Genomic DNA, 14,582 nt, shown 5'->3' with positions numbered 1-14,582 from the left:
TATACGCAAATCAAAATCTTAATTCGTAAAAGAAGACAAGTCTTATAATTCTAGATAGCAATTTTTGCACTATTACAACTATAAACGGAGCACAGCGAGCACTTGATGATAATGATCAAAACTGGTGTGTCAGAGCTTCAGTGGATATGTTGAGTACCCATGTTCTTGGTGTCTTGTCTCCTAGCTATTTGAAGTCGACGTTTTTGATTCGCCTTATAATATGCATTAATTAAGTAACCAAATTATACCAGAAGTCTCAATACAATTAATGCTAAACATTTAAATATGTAGTACGACAATCTCATGTTTTTAGCAACAATCAATACATATTTTTTATTAAAAATATTCATGTCGTTGTAGAGGATAGTACACAAATCCCAGGTGCGAAGGACAAGGGAATATAAATATACAGTTTTTATTGAATCGTTGGAGACACAAATATTTTTAATAACATTTTGGTCAGAAGTTTATGCATCAGTTGCTTATTTATGAAAATTGTCACATTATACGACTCATGAGGACATGGCTAAAATCTGACGACTATATGCTAAATTTGACTTGGGCACAATCAAGACAAAAATAGATTTTAGAATCCATTTTGAGTTTTAACAAAATCGAAAGACAATGTCGTGTAGCTGCAAAAAAAAACTATTGAATATATTTGCATATAATTTGGGGGATTTTAAGAGTTTTTATAAATCCGATACAATAAAATCAGAATCGATTTTGGTTATAAACTTTCGCTTGTGGAAGTGGGCTTCATTAGCTGCAGGGATATATAAACTTCGGCTTGCTGAAGTTAGCTTGGTTTTGTATAAAAATTTAACAGAAATGTCCAAATTTATAAACTTTTTCCAAAAGTTTTCTCAAAAAAAGCTAAGAATAGGTCTAAATTTGAAGAAGGAGATGAAATGGCTGAAAGAAAGTCTCAAAAACATTGAAGGTTTTTAAAACAGTTAATAAAGTTTAGTTTGTAAAGCACAGGAAACAGTTTAAAGAACATTTGCAAAACAGGGTGTAAAATAGTGTTACACAGCTTGCTAGTACTATATTTTCATGATAGTCCACTGGTAAATTTTATAATAATTCTTATTATGAACAGCTTTATTGAGAAAACCGATGCTACGCCCCTAATAGAACAAGTTGCTTTTGAAACACTTGTGTACACGACGCTTACTGGGACATCCAGTAATAAGCTCATATAAGAGTTTGTAGTAAAAAGGATATCGTTGAATTAAACGCACGAAAACTTGAGTTTATTAAAAGGAAATAAAAAGATAAGTCAGTCTCATTTCAGGATTCAGACTGGGTAAAGAAAATAATAAGTTTAGGTTTAAATCATTTTTAGCGTATATATCTAGGTGGGTGTTAAACTTAATCTCTAAATTTCATGTGTTTGGGCTGTAGAATAGATCATTCTTAGATTCATTCGGAACATCATCTGTATGGTATTATCGTCTCAATGCATTATATAATCCAAGTCAAACTTGGCCCCAATTCGAGGGGTTCGCTGTTTCCTTGGCTTGTGTGCCTGTAAATGATACAAATACTTTAAGATATAATAGTTTTTTACAGGCTTGACGAATTAATGCACCTGCGTGCAAAAAAAAGAGAATATCTATAAGTCGGAAACGGCATCCTTTCTTTTTATTTCAATACAATTGCATTTAAATCAAGATAGATTCACCTGGCTTGAAGATGATCCTACGGATTCATCCGTGCTGGCTGCTGGGGCGAAACCAGGTTCAGACTGTGATGTTGATGGCTGCTCGTGTTCAGAAAATACATTATTTCGATGTCGACCATACAGACAGGCGTCTGTATTGCTCACCTGAATCTTAAGCGTTTGGATCAGCTCAGCAGTCTGTTCAATGGTCGATTTTTCCGGCTGACTAGAACGCGACTTTGTCCCAATGGTTTCCGTCAATGATTTCTGCATTGGAAAAAAGGGGGGAGAAACGAACGGCATTCAAATTCAAAGCCCTGACCCACTTTAAAGACATTCCCTCACCGCTTCTGGATCCCAGCGACCCGCGCGCTTTGTATTCTTCGGCCGATACGCCTGTATGGGTACAAAATCTTGTATGGACGAGTAACGCGGTGCCACATTGTTGATCTCCTTCAGCTGCTGGACAGGCGGTTGATATTGTTGCTGCTGGTACTGCTGGTATTGCTGCTTCTGTTGCTGCTGTTGCTGCTGTTGCTGCTGTTTCATGCGCACGTTGTTGTTGAAGGCACTTTGTGCAGCTATGTTGTTGCTGGGACGTGACTGATTTCCGTTGTTAAACGAGGAGTGGGGTTGGTTCGAGAGCTGCACATGCACCTGGAACTTAGGCAGCTGCAGGAACTGCGTCTGTTGCTGCCTCATTTGGGGACCTTTTAGGGATTGCTGGTCCATCTCCGCTCCCGGATGGACATTTCTGTACCACTGTTGATTCTTGATGCGATCAGCATCCTGCTGTTTTTTCTGCTGTTGCTGTTGCTGCTGCTGTTGCTGTTGCTGCTGCTTCTGGGCCTGCTGTTCTTTTTGGGCCTCCTGCTGCCAGAAAAGCGGTGGCTTTGGAAGATTCTCCAGTGAGAAATGGGCAGAAGTCACGGGCAATTGTCCGGGAACTGAAGCTTGATGCAGAGGTGGGGCTGGGGGTTGCGGAGAGTCCTGGCCCTGGACCAGGTCCTGGTCCTGGTCCTTCTTCTTCAAGCCCAGCAACGACATGAGTGCCAGGGTCTGAGCCTGCGGCGTAGCTGTTGGTGCGACTGGAGCTGCAGTGGGAGCAGCTTGAGCCGGAGCAACGGACGAACTGCCGCCTTGCTGCCGCGATGACGATGACGATGTCGATGTTGATGTTCGTCGCCAATTGTCTGGCGGGGGCTGCGACTTGGTCGGTGGAGCAGTGCCACGCTGCTGCCGCCAGTTGGCAGTCGGCTCCGGTGTGGACTGCGATTGCGATTGCGGTTGTGTGTGTGCCGACTTGAAGCGGTCCGATTTGGCCCTTGGGGAATCAGCACGCGTCTTGAGAAAGTCGTCGGCTATCTGTGTCTTCATCGTGATCGGCATCCAGTCCGAGCCAGCTGCGGTCATGTAGCGACTGCTGGTCGCCTGTTGGGGCTCCCGCAAGTTCGCACGCTCGTTGTCGGCCTGGTTCCTGACTTGCTGCGGAGCCTGCGACGGCTGCGCAGCTCTGTCCTTCTGTCCTTGCTCTGAAATAGAAATTTGCTCCATTATTTGTAGTCGAAAGGAGTATCTGGGCTGAGGTCTCGAAGTCAAATGTGATTTAATGTGTTTAATGTGTTTGCAAGTTAGACCCCCGCCTACTAAGGCAAACAAGAACGGCTAGAAGTTTTAAAGCCTTTACAGTCAAGGGACTGATCCGATAAAACCACCATTTAAGGCAAAAAAAAAAAACAGAGAGGTATTAACATTATTCTTAGAAAACATTACAATTTGTGTGAGCTAACGAACGGGAGGATTTTTAGCCCGGTCAGTGTATACATAAAACAACACAGGTGGCAAACTTCGGCAAGCCAAAGCTTATATGGACATATATGTACAGGTGCGGTCAAAATAATAGTATTGATAAACGAAAGTGGTTAAATACACAAGACTCTTTTCTCTTAATTTACCCGATAAACAATATTAGGGTTAAAAAACCTTTGACATTGTTATGGCTTTTCAAGTAAAATAATAATTAATAATTCCTTAAAATGCTCTTTTCAATATACTGCAGTAACTGAATATTTTACAATTAAAGAAAATAAATTCAATAAAAATCAAAGCAGTAAATGAATATTTTACAATTTTTATAAATCAAAGAAGTAAATTAATATTTTACAATTATTATTATTTATTATACAAATTTAAATTCAATAAAAATGAAACACTTTTTCAATGTCAATATTTAGTATTTAGTATTTTAAATTTGTATAGATATTACCATGATAAATGTGAATTTTTAGATTTGCCCCATTTAGTTTGTAGAAGCTTCACAAAAATATGAAAATATGTTTTAAAAGTGGCTTTCTAAGTATTTTTGATTTTCATTTACACAAGCTGAGAACTGCAATTATTTTAATAATTAACCCTTGCAGCTAATACAAATATAGAATATTCTATAAAACGATAAATTTTGATTTGTATGCGTAACATATATGTTTGAAAACAATAAAGCTGTGACGATTTTCCGATGCAATTTTGGATCGTTTCCATGACAACTATACATTATTTTTATAAAACTAAAAAAGAAATTCTAAAACGATAATGCAGTATATTCGTATAAATTTAAAAACATCGAAGCTATTTTTTCATTTATATATAGACTCTGATACAGTATTGCGATCCGCCCCCTTGGAATTGTAACCGACCAGCAACAGAAAGATGACTTTTAAGAAGAGCTTCATCCAGATAGCTTAAAAACTGGGATTCTATTTTCGCAGAGACGGATTGACAGATGGACTCTTGTAGCAATGCTGATCGAAAATATATATACTCTACGTTGCTTTGCAAACTTGTGACTAAAAAGATAATACACTCTTAAAGAGAATAAGAGCTCTGAGATTTAACGACTTTGACATTGTCGTTCCGATCAAACTTAATCTGCGTACACATAAAAAATGACGATTGCTTTTAATCTGGACTCGGTTATGGCTGTATCAACTCGTATAATTATGCTGATCATTAATATACACACTTCACACACACAACCCTCTGCAGGGGTATTAAACAGTACAATAAGTTCCATTGAAAATATGGCAATGTGCCTTTCCAAATGCGAATTCCAAGTGAAGCACCCACCATTCGTAAAGATGACCACCAGGGCGTTTTCGGGCACCTTGTACACCCGGTCCGGGGCGATGCCGTGGATGTCGTTGCAGTTGGGCACGGCCCGGTCGAACAGCACCTCACAGAAGGTGTCGACGGCGTGCACGCACTCCAATCTGACCGGATTGGGATCGGTGACCGGGTGAATGCCAATCACAGTGCCCTTGATGCCCACCGGCACCATGTAAATGGTGCGCACGATGATGACGCGGTCGAAGAGTCGCACTGGACGACGGGATCGGTAGGCCTCGGGCAGCGTGACATTGGGCTTGATGAGCAGGTGCGGCTTCACCTGCAGCTTGACGTCCTTCACGGGCAGTGAGCGCAGCTCGTCGACGGCGGCCATCAGAAGCTCGACAGTCTCGCGGCAGACTGTCTTGGAGCCGCACGAGATGCGCTCCACCTTCATGTGTGGCTGGTGGCGCACCCAATTGGACAGATCCTCCACTTTGTGCTGGCCCACTGAGTGCGGGAAGACGTCCTGCTCGAAGACATACTCGCCGCGGTCGCTGCTGACGCCGAAGAAGGCCACCACGTCTGGGAAACGCTGGCAGTAGTCCCGCATCAGTTCCACGGCCATGCTGGAGTAGAACCACTGGTTGCCGGAGCGGCAGCAGTAGCCGGCTCGCTCCTCGTTCTGCCGCGGGTACTTCAGCTGCAGCCCAATGTTGTGCTTGGCCACGTTCTCCATTTTCTCGCGCCGCGGACCGAGCACCACCCAAACGGTGCCGGTCAGCCGGCCCAGCGCCCGCCCGTTGATGTTCAGGATGTGGCAGACCTCGTACGTGTTCAACAGGTCCTTGTCACGCTCCTCCTGGAACATGCGTGCCGCCTTCACGTCCGGTTCCGGACGCACCCGTATGTTGACTGCAAGCAGCGGATGAGGATTAGACATTGTCCGGATGAGACAATGGGACTACTCAGCGGTCTTACCCTGTATACGGCCGCAGGCGTAGGCGAGCATCGGGTCCTGCACAGTGCCCTCGCTGCCGAAATACGGATTGCCGATGAAGAAGACCGGACTGCCGACGGGAAAGAAGTCCTCCACCTTGCGGAACTGCTTGCGCATGTTCTCCTTGACGGCCAGTTCGGCCACCACGCCCTGGGCGGGATAGCCGGTGACGGCGCTGCTCCACGCATCCCGCATTTTCAGCGACCCCTTGGCGCCGAACTCCATGGAGCTGCCGGCAAAGGTGCGCACGTAGACGAGCACGTCGTAGTTGGCAAACTTGATGCCCATGCGCGTGGTGAAGCTAGAGAAAGACGGATGGAAAGACGGAGGAGTGGGGCGAATTAGGAGCATTAGGCGCCAGGCGCAGGCAGCGGCTTCACACTCAACTGTTCCTGCAGCGACTTGCACTCCGAGTCGAAGCGACGCGGGTCGTTCGGCGAGATGCCCTCCTCGTCCACGCGCTGCTCCCGTGTGGCCACGCGCACCACCTTCGCCTTGATGAGATGCGGCCAGCCGATGTGCACCACCTGCTCCAGATACTGCCCGGCCACCGCCTCCAGGGTGTCCTCCAGCTGGCGTCTGCGCGGCATCAGCACCATGTTCTGGTTGCGGCTCACCTGTTCGAACACCTTGACGCGGTCGTGGCGCAGCTCGAACTGCAAGAGGTATCAAGGGGCATTAGGAGCTGCTGATGACTGGGGCAGCGTCTACTCACGTCGAAGGGCAGGTGCTGCATGGTGGGGAAGCCCGGAAAGAAGACATGCCTGGCCGCATTGGGCAGCTCAACGCACACGCTGTGCGGCAGGTTGAGTGCGATTTCGCGCGACCACTTGGCCACCTCCGTGCAGTAGAGATGTGGCAGCGCCCGCAGCGGCGGATGCCCGGCCATTGGGCCCTGCGACTCTGCACTGTGGTTGTACACGTACATCGGTCCGTGGCGGTTGCGCTCCCGCTCCGAGTTCGTCAGCAGCGCCTCGCACGGCACCATGGCGCTGAGGAGCCGCCGCTCGTCGATGAACGGAATCAGCACCACCGCCTCCCAGTCGTGCTTCTTGCCGTTGAGGTCGCTCTCGAACTCCAGCGGATAGAACTCGGCCAGCGGGCTGCTCGGCAGCAGCATGAGGTCGTGGTAGGCGGCCGGCAGCAGTTTGCAACTGGCCGCCGGTAGAACGGCTAAGAGCTGCGCAAAGAATCGAGAGGAGGGTACATAACATATATCTCTTGTATGTTACAATGTATGTTTTAAGTTTTATTGCAAATGATCGTTTCGTTTAAGCCATGAACCATAAACTCATAACCTTACTAAATCCACCACTGTGTATATTGAATCCCATTATTAATATTAATAAGGAATAACAGATAACAAATCTAAATAGTTTCAGTTTTAAAATTCATAAAAGGAAGCAAGAAAATAGAAAACTAACATACGATATTGTGATATCCCAGGCAAGCTTAAGGCCTCCAGCTACTAGAGCTCCATGAATAATATTAATTAATTTGTATGACAAAAAAATAATCACAATTTAATGATACTTTTCAAGTATTATTTGATCACTCACAAAATAATTATTATTGTTTTGAGCAAAAAATATATTACTTGAAAAATAATCATTACTTTTTAGCAAACATTTTTCGATTTAAAATTTCGCTGAAAGTCGGATTACATTTTTTGTGCAGCATTCTTGAAAAAGATTGATTTGTAAGCTTTTTAAGCGATTTTTTTTTTGTTTTAATCTATTTTAATAAATTTAAATGGATTACAAGTTTAGAAAAACGATCGAAAAAATGCAGCTGAATATCGCCACAGTTGTTTATACACATAACGCATAAAAATGAAAATTTAGTCGCTTTAAAGAATATATTTAGTTTTTGTGTAAGCTTAAAAATAACCATAATTATACATCTTGAAGAAGACTTTCTTGGGCTACCGAATCTTTAAAATTAATGGTCTGATTTGCAGCACTGCTTTAAACATAACCTTTGACACCATTGTCACTGGTTTAGAGCGAGATAGGTATAGAATCTTTAGTAAATACAGTGTTATATTGTAGATTAAAGCCTCATTTCTAAAATTTAAAATTTTAATTAAAAACATCAATCGTTTTAGTTCATTAGGCCAAAGTTCTTTCCAAAATTCTTCCGATTTTATTAACATGAAAATTGTAAATCACAAAATCTCTCAAAATTTGCGGTTTTGAAATCCAATTCGTGCAAGCGCCTAGATTATGGTAAAACTTTTATAAATCCAAACTTTTTAATTTGAGCTTAATTAACTCGAACCAATATCGTTTAGCAACTAGATTTTGTACTATTTTTTCTAGATATTTTGAATTTTCCTTAAACGTGGCTAAAGTCGAATTTTCCAAAAAATATTTAATTTGCATTTCTTAAAACTCAATGCTCAAAATTTTTCACTTATTACGTTGAACAAATTCTTGATAAACTGCCAGTTTGTGGAATGCATTCTAAAGATGATTTATGTTTAAATCAGTGATTTTTAAATACGTTACTTTTTATTGAGAACGAGGCATTGGTCCTGTGCTAAATTAAGCACAGAAAAAAGTTTAAAAGCTTGAAAGTATCAATTATATTGAAGAATAAAATGAACAGCTTTAACTTGAAGTTGTTTTAGTTGTGTTTTTGAACATTGCTTTTAGACCTAATATTTGAATTTAACTATTCGAAAACCAATTTATAAATGAGAAGGGGAGTCAAGCTATGAGAATGTCCCTCGGAGAGTAGAAAAGAGCAACTCACCTGCTGGAATGGTAGAAAGGGCGTCCCCAGCTGGAAGTTGATCTGCACCTGCTCGATGTTCTTGAGGTCACTGATGAAGGGGGCATAGTGGAAGGGGTAGTACCAGTCCCAGGACTGGACGCCGCGGTAGTAGTAGTCGAGGACCCACTGCAGCGCGTTCACGTAGTGGTGGCCCAGCTCCTCGATCAGTTGACTGTGCTGCACGTCGCTCTTGAACTTGTTGCGATAGTAGTTGCGCTTGTAATTCTGGAACTCGTGCATCAGACCGGCCGCCTCGTCGCTCCAGTCCTCCTCGCTGTCGTCCTCGTAGAGCTGTACAAGAAGGGGTTGACAATGAGTGGAATCGAGAGATATGTAGGCCCACCTTTGTGCTTTGGTCAATGAGCGCGGCTAGGTCCGAGTCGTGGCTCTCGTTGGCGGTGATCTCGGCCACGTCGATGTCGAAGGCCTCCGTCTTGGCGTTCATGTACTTGAGGTCGTCGGCATGCTCCTTGAACTGGTCGAGCTCCACCTCGGTGAGGGCCGACATGAAGATCTGCAGGCGCTGCAGGTTGAGCTTGCCGTTCTCGTTGATGTTGCCGCCGAGGGTGGGGTAAATGCGGATGTAGGTGCGGTAGAGCAGGGGCAGGGCGTTGGAGGAGATGTGGAGGCAGGGCAGATGGGGCACAAAGTCGTTGCCGACCATGAAGCCCATCAGCACCCAGTCATCGATGAGCTGCGCCACGTCCAGCCTCCGCTCCGGAGTGCTGAGGGCGTCGAACTCCAGCTCCAGGTACTCCCGCAGCAGTCCCAAATGCAGCAGAAAGAAGCGCGTCTCCTCCACGGAGGCACGCTTCACGTTCCGCCCGAACTTGACCTCCTCGCGCAGCACCACGAAGTGCAGCTCGTGGGTGCACAGGCCCAGGATGATCAGGTCGGCGTCCAGGCCGTACAGGCAGTGTCGCGTGTTGGGATCGAAGTCCGGCTGCGCCTTCATGTAGCGTATGTAGTCCATGATCTTGTGCTCGCCCTCGCCGGGCGTCTCCTGGCCGCTGAGGATCACGGTGCAGCGCTGCCACAGCGGGTCCGTGGAGATCTTGGTCTTGAGGAAGGCGCGCAGCCCCTCCTGCAGCCGCACCATGAACTCTGTGCCCGGCGTGATGCAGTTGCTGTCGAAGCGCTCGTGCTCCCGCCGCTCGCCGCGCTGCGCCGCCTTCACCTCCAGCTGCTCGGCCTCGCGCGCCGACCGGAAGCGCCGGCTGCGCTGCTGGTTCATCTTGGCCCGCGGGGCCACACCGTCGACGGCCAGAAAGAAAAGGCGCTGCGGCTTGATCAGGTAGAACAGCTTGTCCACGTAGTTGAAGATCTCCTGGAATATCTGGTGCTCCTCCAGGTGAAAGTGGATGTTGTTGTCGTCCGGATGCGAGCAGTTGTGCACGATGCCGTTCATGTCCAGGTACAGGTTGTCGAACTCGGGAATCTGCAAACAAAGGTAGCTTGTCGGTGCTTCACATGGCCTCCGCGTCGTCTCCACTTACGCTATGCTCCCGCGCCAACTCGCTGAGGCACGGATACCGCTCGCTGATGTAGCGAAAGAACTTAGGAACACCCATCTAGCTGCTGTGGGATCTGCTGTGGGATCTGCTGTGGGATGGCTCCTCGCAACGCGTCCTTGGTCACTGAAAATTTTGGTTTTTCTTGCGAATTTGTGCTGTCGTACTAGCGACGACACTATCGTACGCTCAGTTCGGGTCGGTGGTGTCCTTCACTATCGTCAAAGTATCGAATTGTCTTTGTACCTGGGTTAGGTTCAAAGTGGTTTGAAAAACAGGTAAACAGATGACATATGAGTAACGGTATCATAAGTAACTTAAAAACACGATATACGCCATCAATTTGAGAACTTGGAATTAAAAATTTTTATTGATTCTGTCTATTAAAACAGAAAAGAAAATTAAAAAATAAAGGCGACACGAAATATATACAAATAAATTTTTAACTATTTTGAGAGCTCCGTATCAACTAGAGCCCTGCATAAGATGCATTAATGGATGGATTAATGTATTCCCCGTTTAGTCAAATGACAAAGCACAAAGTTTTTATAACAATAGCATTCTTTTTTCCGCTGCTAGTCTTTTCGGTTAATTCGAACTACAAATCTCAAATTCTTAAGAACAAGAGGTTTACTTTGTTTTCTTTTAAAATGTCTGCTAATCTTAAGATAAATAATTTTCGTTGCCCGTTATATGAAGCTTAAAGTAAACAAGAAAGGAAGCAAACTTCGGCAAGCCATTACTATTTGTCGAAGCAATAAAAAAAAATTAAAAAACAGCCAAGTTATAATTTTTTTAAATTTATTTTTCCGATTGTTCCTATGGGAGCTATTTGCTATAGTCGACCGATCCGGATCGATCCGACTTATATACTACCTGCAATAGAAAGACAACTTTTGGGAAAGTTTCATGAGTTTTCTAACTGAAATTATAATACCCTCTAAGGGTATAAAAATGCCGGATTACAACTCCTTTAATTTTAAAATTTTACAAATTCTAGGCGTTGTACACATGTCACTTCATGAGCTGTTCTGATTTCTAATGAATCCAATTGATCCTAGATCATGTTATGAGCTTTGATTCATAGGAATCATGAGCCCCGTGAGCTATGACTTAAAAAGCATATATAGAAGGGCTTACGAAAAAAAGGCAACTCCAATCTTGCAGTATTAATGTACAAATTATAACCAAAATTGATTTCCATAAAATTATACTATAACAAAATAAAAAAAAATTATCGATCGTTTTTTGTTTTGCAAGAATAAAAATATGCTTGATTGATTGATTGTTTTTGAAAACACGAGATTTGCCGACTGGAAATTGAGCACAAAGTCTTAAAACTTTTTTAAGTGTCCTATTTATTTAAAAAACAATACATTTTAAAGGAACGGACGAAAAATATAAAATAAATGTAATATCAATTGTTTTAAAGCTCCGTATCAATGTACAAATTATAACCAAATTGATGTTCATAAAGAATACCATAACCAAGTAAATTAAAAAGCTAACTGATCGTTTTTTGTACCTACGTCAACTTTAGCACGGACTCAACCCCAAGCCAATATGACCTGGCCACACGTTGACGTTCCCAAATCAAAACAAATCACACATCTGGCCACACTGACGAACAGCTGTTTTCTCAACTGCCAAACGCTTGTGTTCCAAATTTTACGTAATTCGTATTTGGAAGCCGATATTGTGATCAGTCCAGACCGCCTAGCGAAATGTCGGCCCTCCGCCAAGTGATGTGCAGAGGCACCGCCTCCCTGCAGCTGTAAGTGGCTTCTGTTTCCCCTAAAACGACTTGCTAATCCATCTACATTTCCTTCGACCTTCGGCTTGCGGCAGGTATCAGGCCAATAAGTTGGCCGCCGCCCGCTGGGCATCTGCATCCTCAACCTCGCAGGACAGCGGTCCACTGGACCCCAAAACGGCCCTGGCTAGACCCGAGGAGCTGGACCAGCGCAACAAGCTGAGCGGCAAGATCACCGTGCCCACGGCCGTCAATCTGGGCCCCATTTCCGGCGTGCCCGAGGAGCATCTGAAGGAGCGGCGCGTACGCATCCATATTCCGCCCAAGAACGCCATGCAGAGCGGCACGGACAACATCAACACCTGGCAGATCGAGTTCGACAACCGCGAGCGCTGGGAGAACCCGCTCATGGGCTGGGCCTCCAGGTGAGTTATCAATGAGACAGGATTCATCCACACATAGCACTGACAACTAACCACTAACCACCACCCACCACTGCTTACAGCGGCGACCCACTTTCCAACATGAACGTGCAGTTCGGATCCCCGGAGGAGGCCATCACCTACTGCGAGCGCAACGGCTGGCGCTGGTACGTCGACGGCGCCGAGAAGCCCAAGAAGGAGCGCGTCAAGAACTACGGCATCAACTTTGCCTGGAACAAGCGCACGCGCGTCTCCACCAAGTAGGAGGCTCCACTCGAGAGCTAGCCAGGATCATAGACAACAATTCAACTATTTTTTTTTTGCTTTGTTCATTATCTGAATACCCAAATAAACAGTCGGCTGGACTAGGAATTACTGTAATGACCAAGCGACTGTTGTGGCCTTACTCCCTGCTGTTCTCCAGGAGCTCGTTTAGAAGCCGCTCTAATGGTCAGAAGTGTGGTATCTATGTTTCCCGTAGTGCTGCCTGCGGTGCTCCTGCTGCTCGCGATGTCTGTGTCCATGGCGGTGCCTATCTGGGCTGCGACTACTGCTCCGGCTTCGTTTCCGGCTGCGGTTTTGCTCCTTGTGCCGCTCAATGTGCTCCTGATGATGCTCCCTATGCTGCTGGTGCCTTTCCCTATGCTCCTTGTGCTCCTGATGGCGCTCATTATGCTTCTGATGGTGCTCCTTGTGCCGCTCCTTATGATCCTTGTGCTCCCGATGCCTCTCCTTGTGATCCTGCTCGCGTTGCCTTTGCCTCTGCAGCGCCTGCATCTGCAGATCGACCAACTGCTGCAGCTCCTCATTGAGCGTGGGTTTGCTCTTGCGATGGCGACGCTGCTTCTTCCGCTCCCTCTTAGTTTCGCCCACCAGCTCGGCGAAGGCGGCATTGTCTTGGAACTCTGGGTGCTTGGCGGTGTGCTGCAGGACGTGCTCATAGATCAGGAGTCTTTGGCTGGCATTGAGCCCTGCCTGCAGATCATCGAAGGAGCAGGGATGGACGGGGCTGCCCTTTCCCACAATGCGCTGGATATCCGTGCTGTCTAGCTGGAGGCTAAAAGCGGAATTGGTGCAGCAGGAGGCGGGAAGTTGCTCCAAAGTCTCAGATGCGAGTCCCTCATCGGTTGACGACTGGTGTCCCTGCGGAAGCACAAAGGACACTCTTAGGCCAGGTTCCTTCTGCCGACTTCGGCTGCTGTGACTTGCCCCGAGCACCCCCTCCTCGCTCCAGTGCAGGCGTTTCAGGAGGTCGTGCAGACGCCTTCTGCTGGCGGACACAAAGAGACGCAGCTGCTCTCGATCCCGATCTTCGCCAGACATTACTATTAATAGTCACAACAAAAAAAGCACAGACAACTGGCAGTGTTGGGAAAGCCGAAAATGCCTGGCCAGTGCTGCAGAACGCAGTGTGTATTTACAAGACTTCAAAAGTCTGGAATCAGGATGATTTAATTATAAATAAATAGTGCAGCACTCAGTGGACACTCAGCTCCAGAAGAGGACGGTGAAGGCCATGATCAGGCAGGCGGCTCCCACCCAGGGCGACTTGCGCTCCCCTATCCTCGCCAGCTTCCAGAAAGTGCCCAGGAACCTGCAGTCAGAGATTGGGTGTTTGAGTGGGCAAACAGGATGGGGGATTCGGATGGAGCACTACTTACCCGGTTTTGTTGCGGTCGATGATGCTGGGAAAGAGGGAACGCAGGTAGGCACAGGTGCAGATCAGCAGCAGGATGACCGAGAGCAGGCTCTGGAAGTTGAACAGGGCACTCTGTGGAATGGGCGGAGAGACGTCGGATTAGTCAACGGCACAGAGTCTTGCCCATGAGGTGCGTTTCATACCATGATTTTGCGAATCGGCTGGAGATTTCGGCGCTTGCAATAAAAACAAACGTTAAACTAGTGACGTGCCATCTGTTCTGCGACAGCGAACTGGTTCTAAAATCAGATGAACGACTGGTTCGATATCATGTCAATAACATACCGCTGGCCGTTTTGAAATAACTGGGCGGTTTGTTGTGAATTTAATATTGTAAAAATTACAACAAAAGTCCTTTGAAAAGATAAATATATATATATATTATGTTTTATACATTTTTTAATATTGTTGCCAGTGGAATCCGACTCTTAAATTTCGAGCTATTTCAATAAAGTCTTTTCTGAGATTATTTAGTGTCATGTTTCCAGCTAGCTACTCCGAATATGACATTTTAATTTTTCTTTGACAATTGGATTGTCCTAAAATGTTTAAAATATTTTCAATTCTCTAAAAGTATTAATTTTTCTCTTTGCAGACTTTTAAATTATTTGAAAAACAAAGTTTTAATTCATTAGTGCTTTTTCTACTGTT

At 45.5% G+C, this 14,582-nt stretch overlaps 4 protein-coding genes across 5 annotated transcripts; 1 reads left to right on the top strand and 3 right to left on the bottom strand.

Annotated features, from left to right (window-relative positions):
• Positions 1–908: 908 nt before the first annotated feature.
• LOC128264230 (5'-3' exoribonuclease 1) lies at positions 909–10,268 on the bottom strand. The gene is made up of 11 exons (XM_052999611.1): positions 10,043–10,268; positions 8,890–9,984; positions 8,526–8,837; positions 6,484–6,948; positions 6,156–6,424; positions 5,750–6,069; positions 4,790–5,683; positions 2,012–3,198; positions 1,832–1,933; positions 1,688–1,765; positions 909–1,531 (listed from the first exon to the last, which is right to left on the bottom strand). The coding sequence occupies exons 1-11, from the start codon at positions 10,115–10,117 to the stop codon at positions 1,460–1,462; spliced, it is 4,869 nt and encodes a 1,622-aa protein (XP_052855571.1). The 5' UTR covers positions 10,118–10,268; the 3' UTR covers positions 909–1,459.
• Positions 10,269–11,657: 1,389 nt separating this feature from the next.
• Positions 11,658–12,613, top strand: LOC128264241 (NADH dehydrogenase [ubiquinone] iron-sulfur protein 4, mitochondrial). Its single transcript, XM_052999648.1, has 3 exons — positions 11,658–11,831; positions 11,906–12,235; positions 12,316–12,613. Exons 1-3 carry the CDS (start codon positions 11,782–11,784, stop codon positions 12,494–12,496), a joined length of 561 nt encoding a protein of 186 aa, XP_052855608.1. The 5' UTR covers positions 11,658–11,781; the 3' UTR covers positions 12,497–12,613.
• Positions 12,614–12,616: 3 nt separating this feature from the next.
• LOC128264240 (uncharacterized) lies at positions 12,617–13,582 on the bottom strand. 2 transcript variants are annotated; one of them, XM_052999647.1, is made up of 2 exons: positions 13,442–13,582; positions 12,620–13,375 (listed from the first exon to the last, which is right to left on the bottom strand). In XM_052999647.1, exons 1-2 carry the CDS (start codon positions 13,553–13,555, stop codon positions 12,677–12,679), a joined length of 813 nt encoding a protein of 270 aa, XP_052855607.1. In that variant the 5' UTR covers positions 13,556–13,582; the 3' UTR covers positions 12,620–12,676. The 2 variants fall into 2 exon arrangements, with proteins under 2 accessions (XP_052855606.1, XP_052855607.1); XM_052999646.1 differs by having other exon boundaries at positions 12,617–13,568.
• An 18-nt stretch (positions 13,583–13,600) lies between these two features.
• Positions 13,601–14,233, bottom strand: LOC128264244 (protein kish). Its single transcript, XM_052999651.1, has 3 exons — positions 14,075–14,233; positions 13,894–14,003; positions 13,601–13,826 (listed from the first exon to the last, which is right to left on the bottom strand). The coding sequence occupies exons 1-3, from the start codon at positions 14,075–14,077 to the stop codon at positions 13,721–13,723; spliced, it is 219 nt and encodes a 72-aa protein (XP_052855611.1). The 5' UTR covers positions 14,078–14,233; the 3' UTR covers positions 13,601–13,720.
• Between the last annotated feature and the right edge of the window lie 349 nt (positions 14,234–14,582).

The sequence above is a fragment of the Drosophila gunungcola genome, unplaced genomic scaffold (assembly GCF_025200985.1).
Source record: "Drosophila gunungcola strain Sukarami unplaced genomic scaffold, Dgunungcola_SK_2 000060F, whole genome shotgun sequence".
In the NCBI taxonomy this organism is placed as follows: Eukaryota; Metazoa; Arthropoda; class Insecta; order Diptera; family Drosophilidae; genus Drosophila; species Drosophila gunungcola.
The sequence above is the reverse complement of the archived record's forward strand: the minus strand, read 5'-3'. Positions and strand labels throughout refer to the sequence as shown.

Coding starts and splice junctions, on each gene's coding strand:
- LOC128264240 (XM_052999646.1), bottom strand. CDS start 13,555: ATGTCTGGCGAAGATCGGGATCGAGAGCAGCTGCGTCTCTTTGTGTCC.
- LOC128264244 (XM_052999651.1), bottom strand. Junction 13,827..13,893: donor ATCGACCGCAACAAAACCGG/GTAAGTAGTGCT, acceptor CTCTGACTGCAG/GTTCCTGGGCACTTTCTGGA.
- LOC128264241 (XM_052999648.1), top strand. CDS start 11,782: ATGTCGGCCCTCCGCCAAGTGATGTGCAGAGGCACCGCCTCCCTGCAG. Junction 11,832..11,905: donor GGCACCGCCTCCCTGCAGCT/GTAAGTGGCTTC, acceptor GGCTTGCGGCAG/GTATCAGGCCAATAAGTTGG. Junction 12,236..12,315: donor CTCATGGGCTGGGCCTCCAG/GTGAGTTATCAA, acceptor CACTGCTTACAG/CGGCGACCCACTTTCCAACA.
- LOC128264230 (XM_052999611.1), bottom strand. CDS start 10,117: ATGGGTGTTCCTAAGTTCTTTCGCTACATCAGCGAGCGGTATCCGTGC. Junction 6,949..8,525: donor CCTTTCTACCATTCCAGCAG/GTGAGTTGCTCT, acceptor TTCTTTGCGCAG/CTCTTAGCCGTTCTACCGGC. Junction 1,934..2,011: donor GTCGCTGGGATCCAGAAGCG/GTGAGGGAATGT, acceptor TTTCCAATGCAG/AAATCATTGACGGAAACCAT.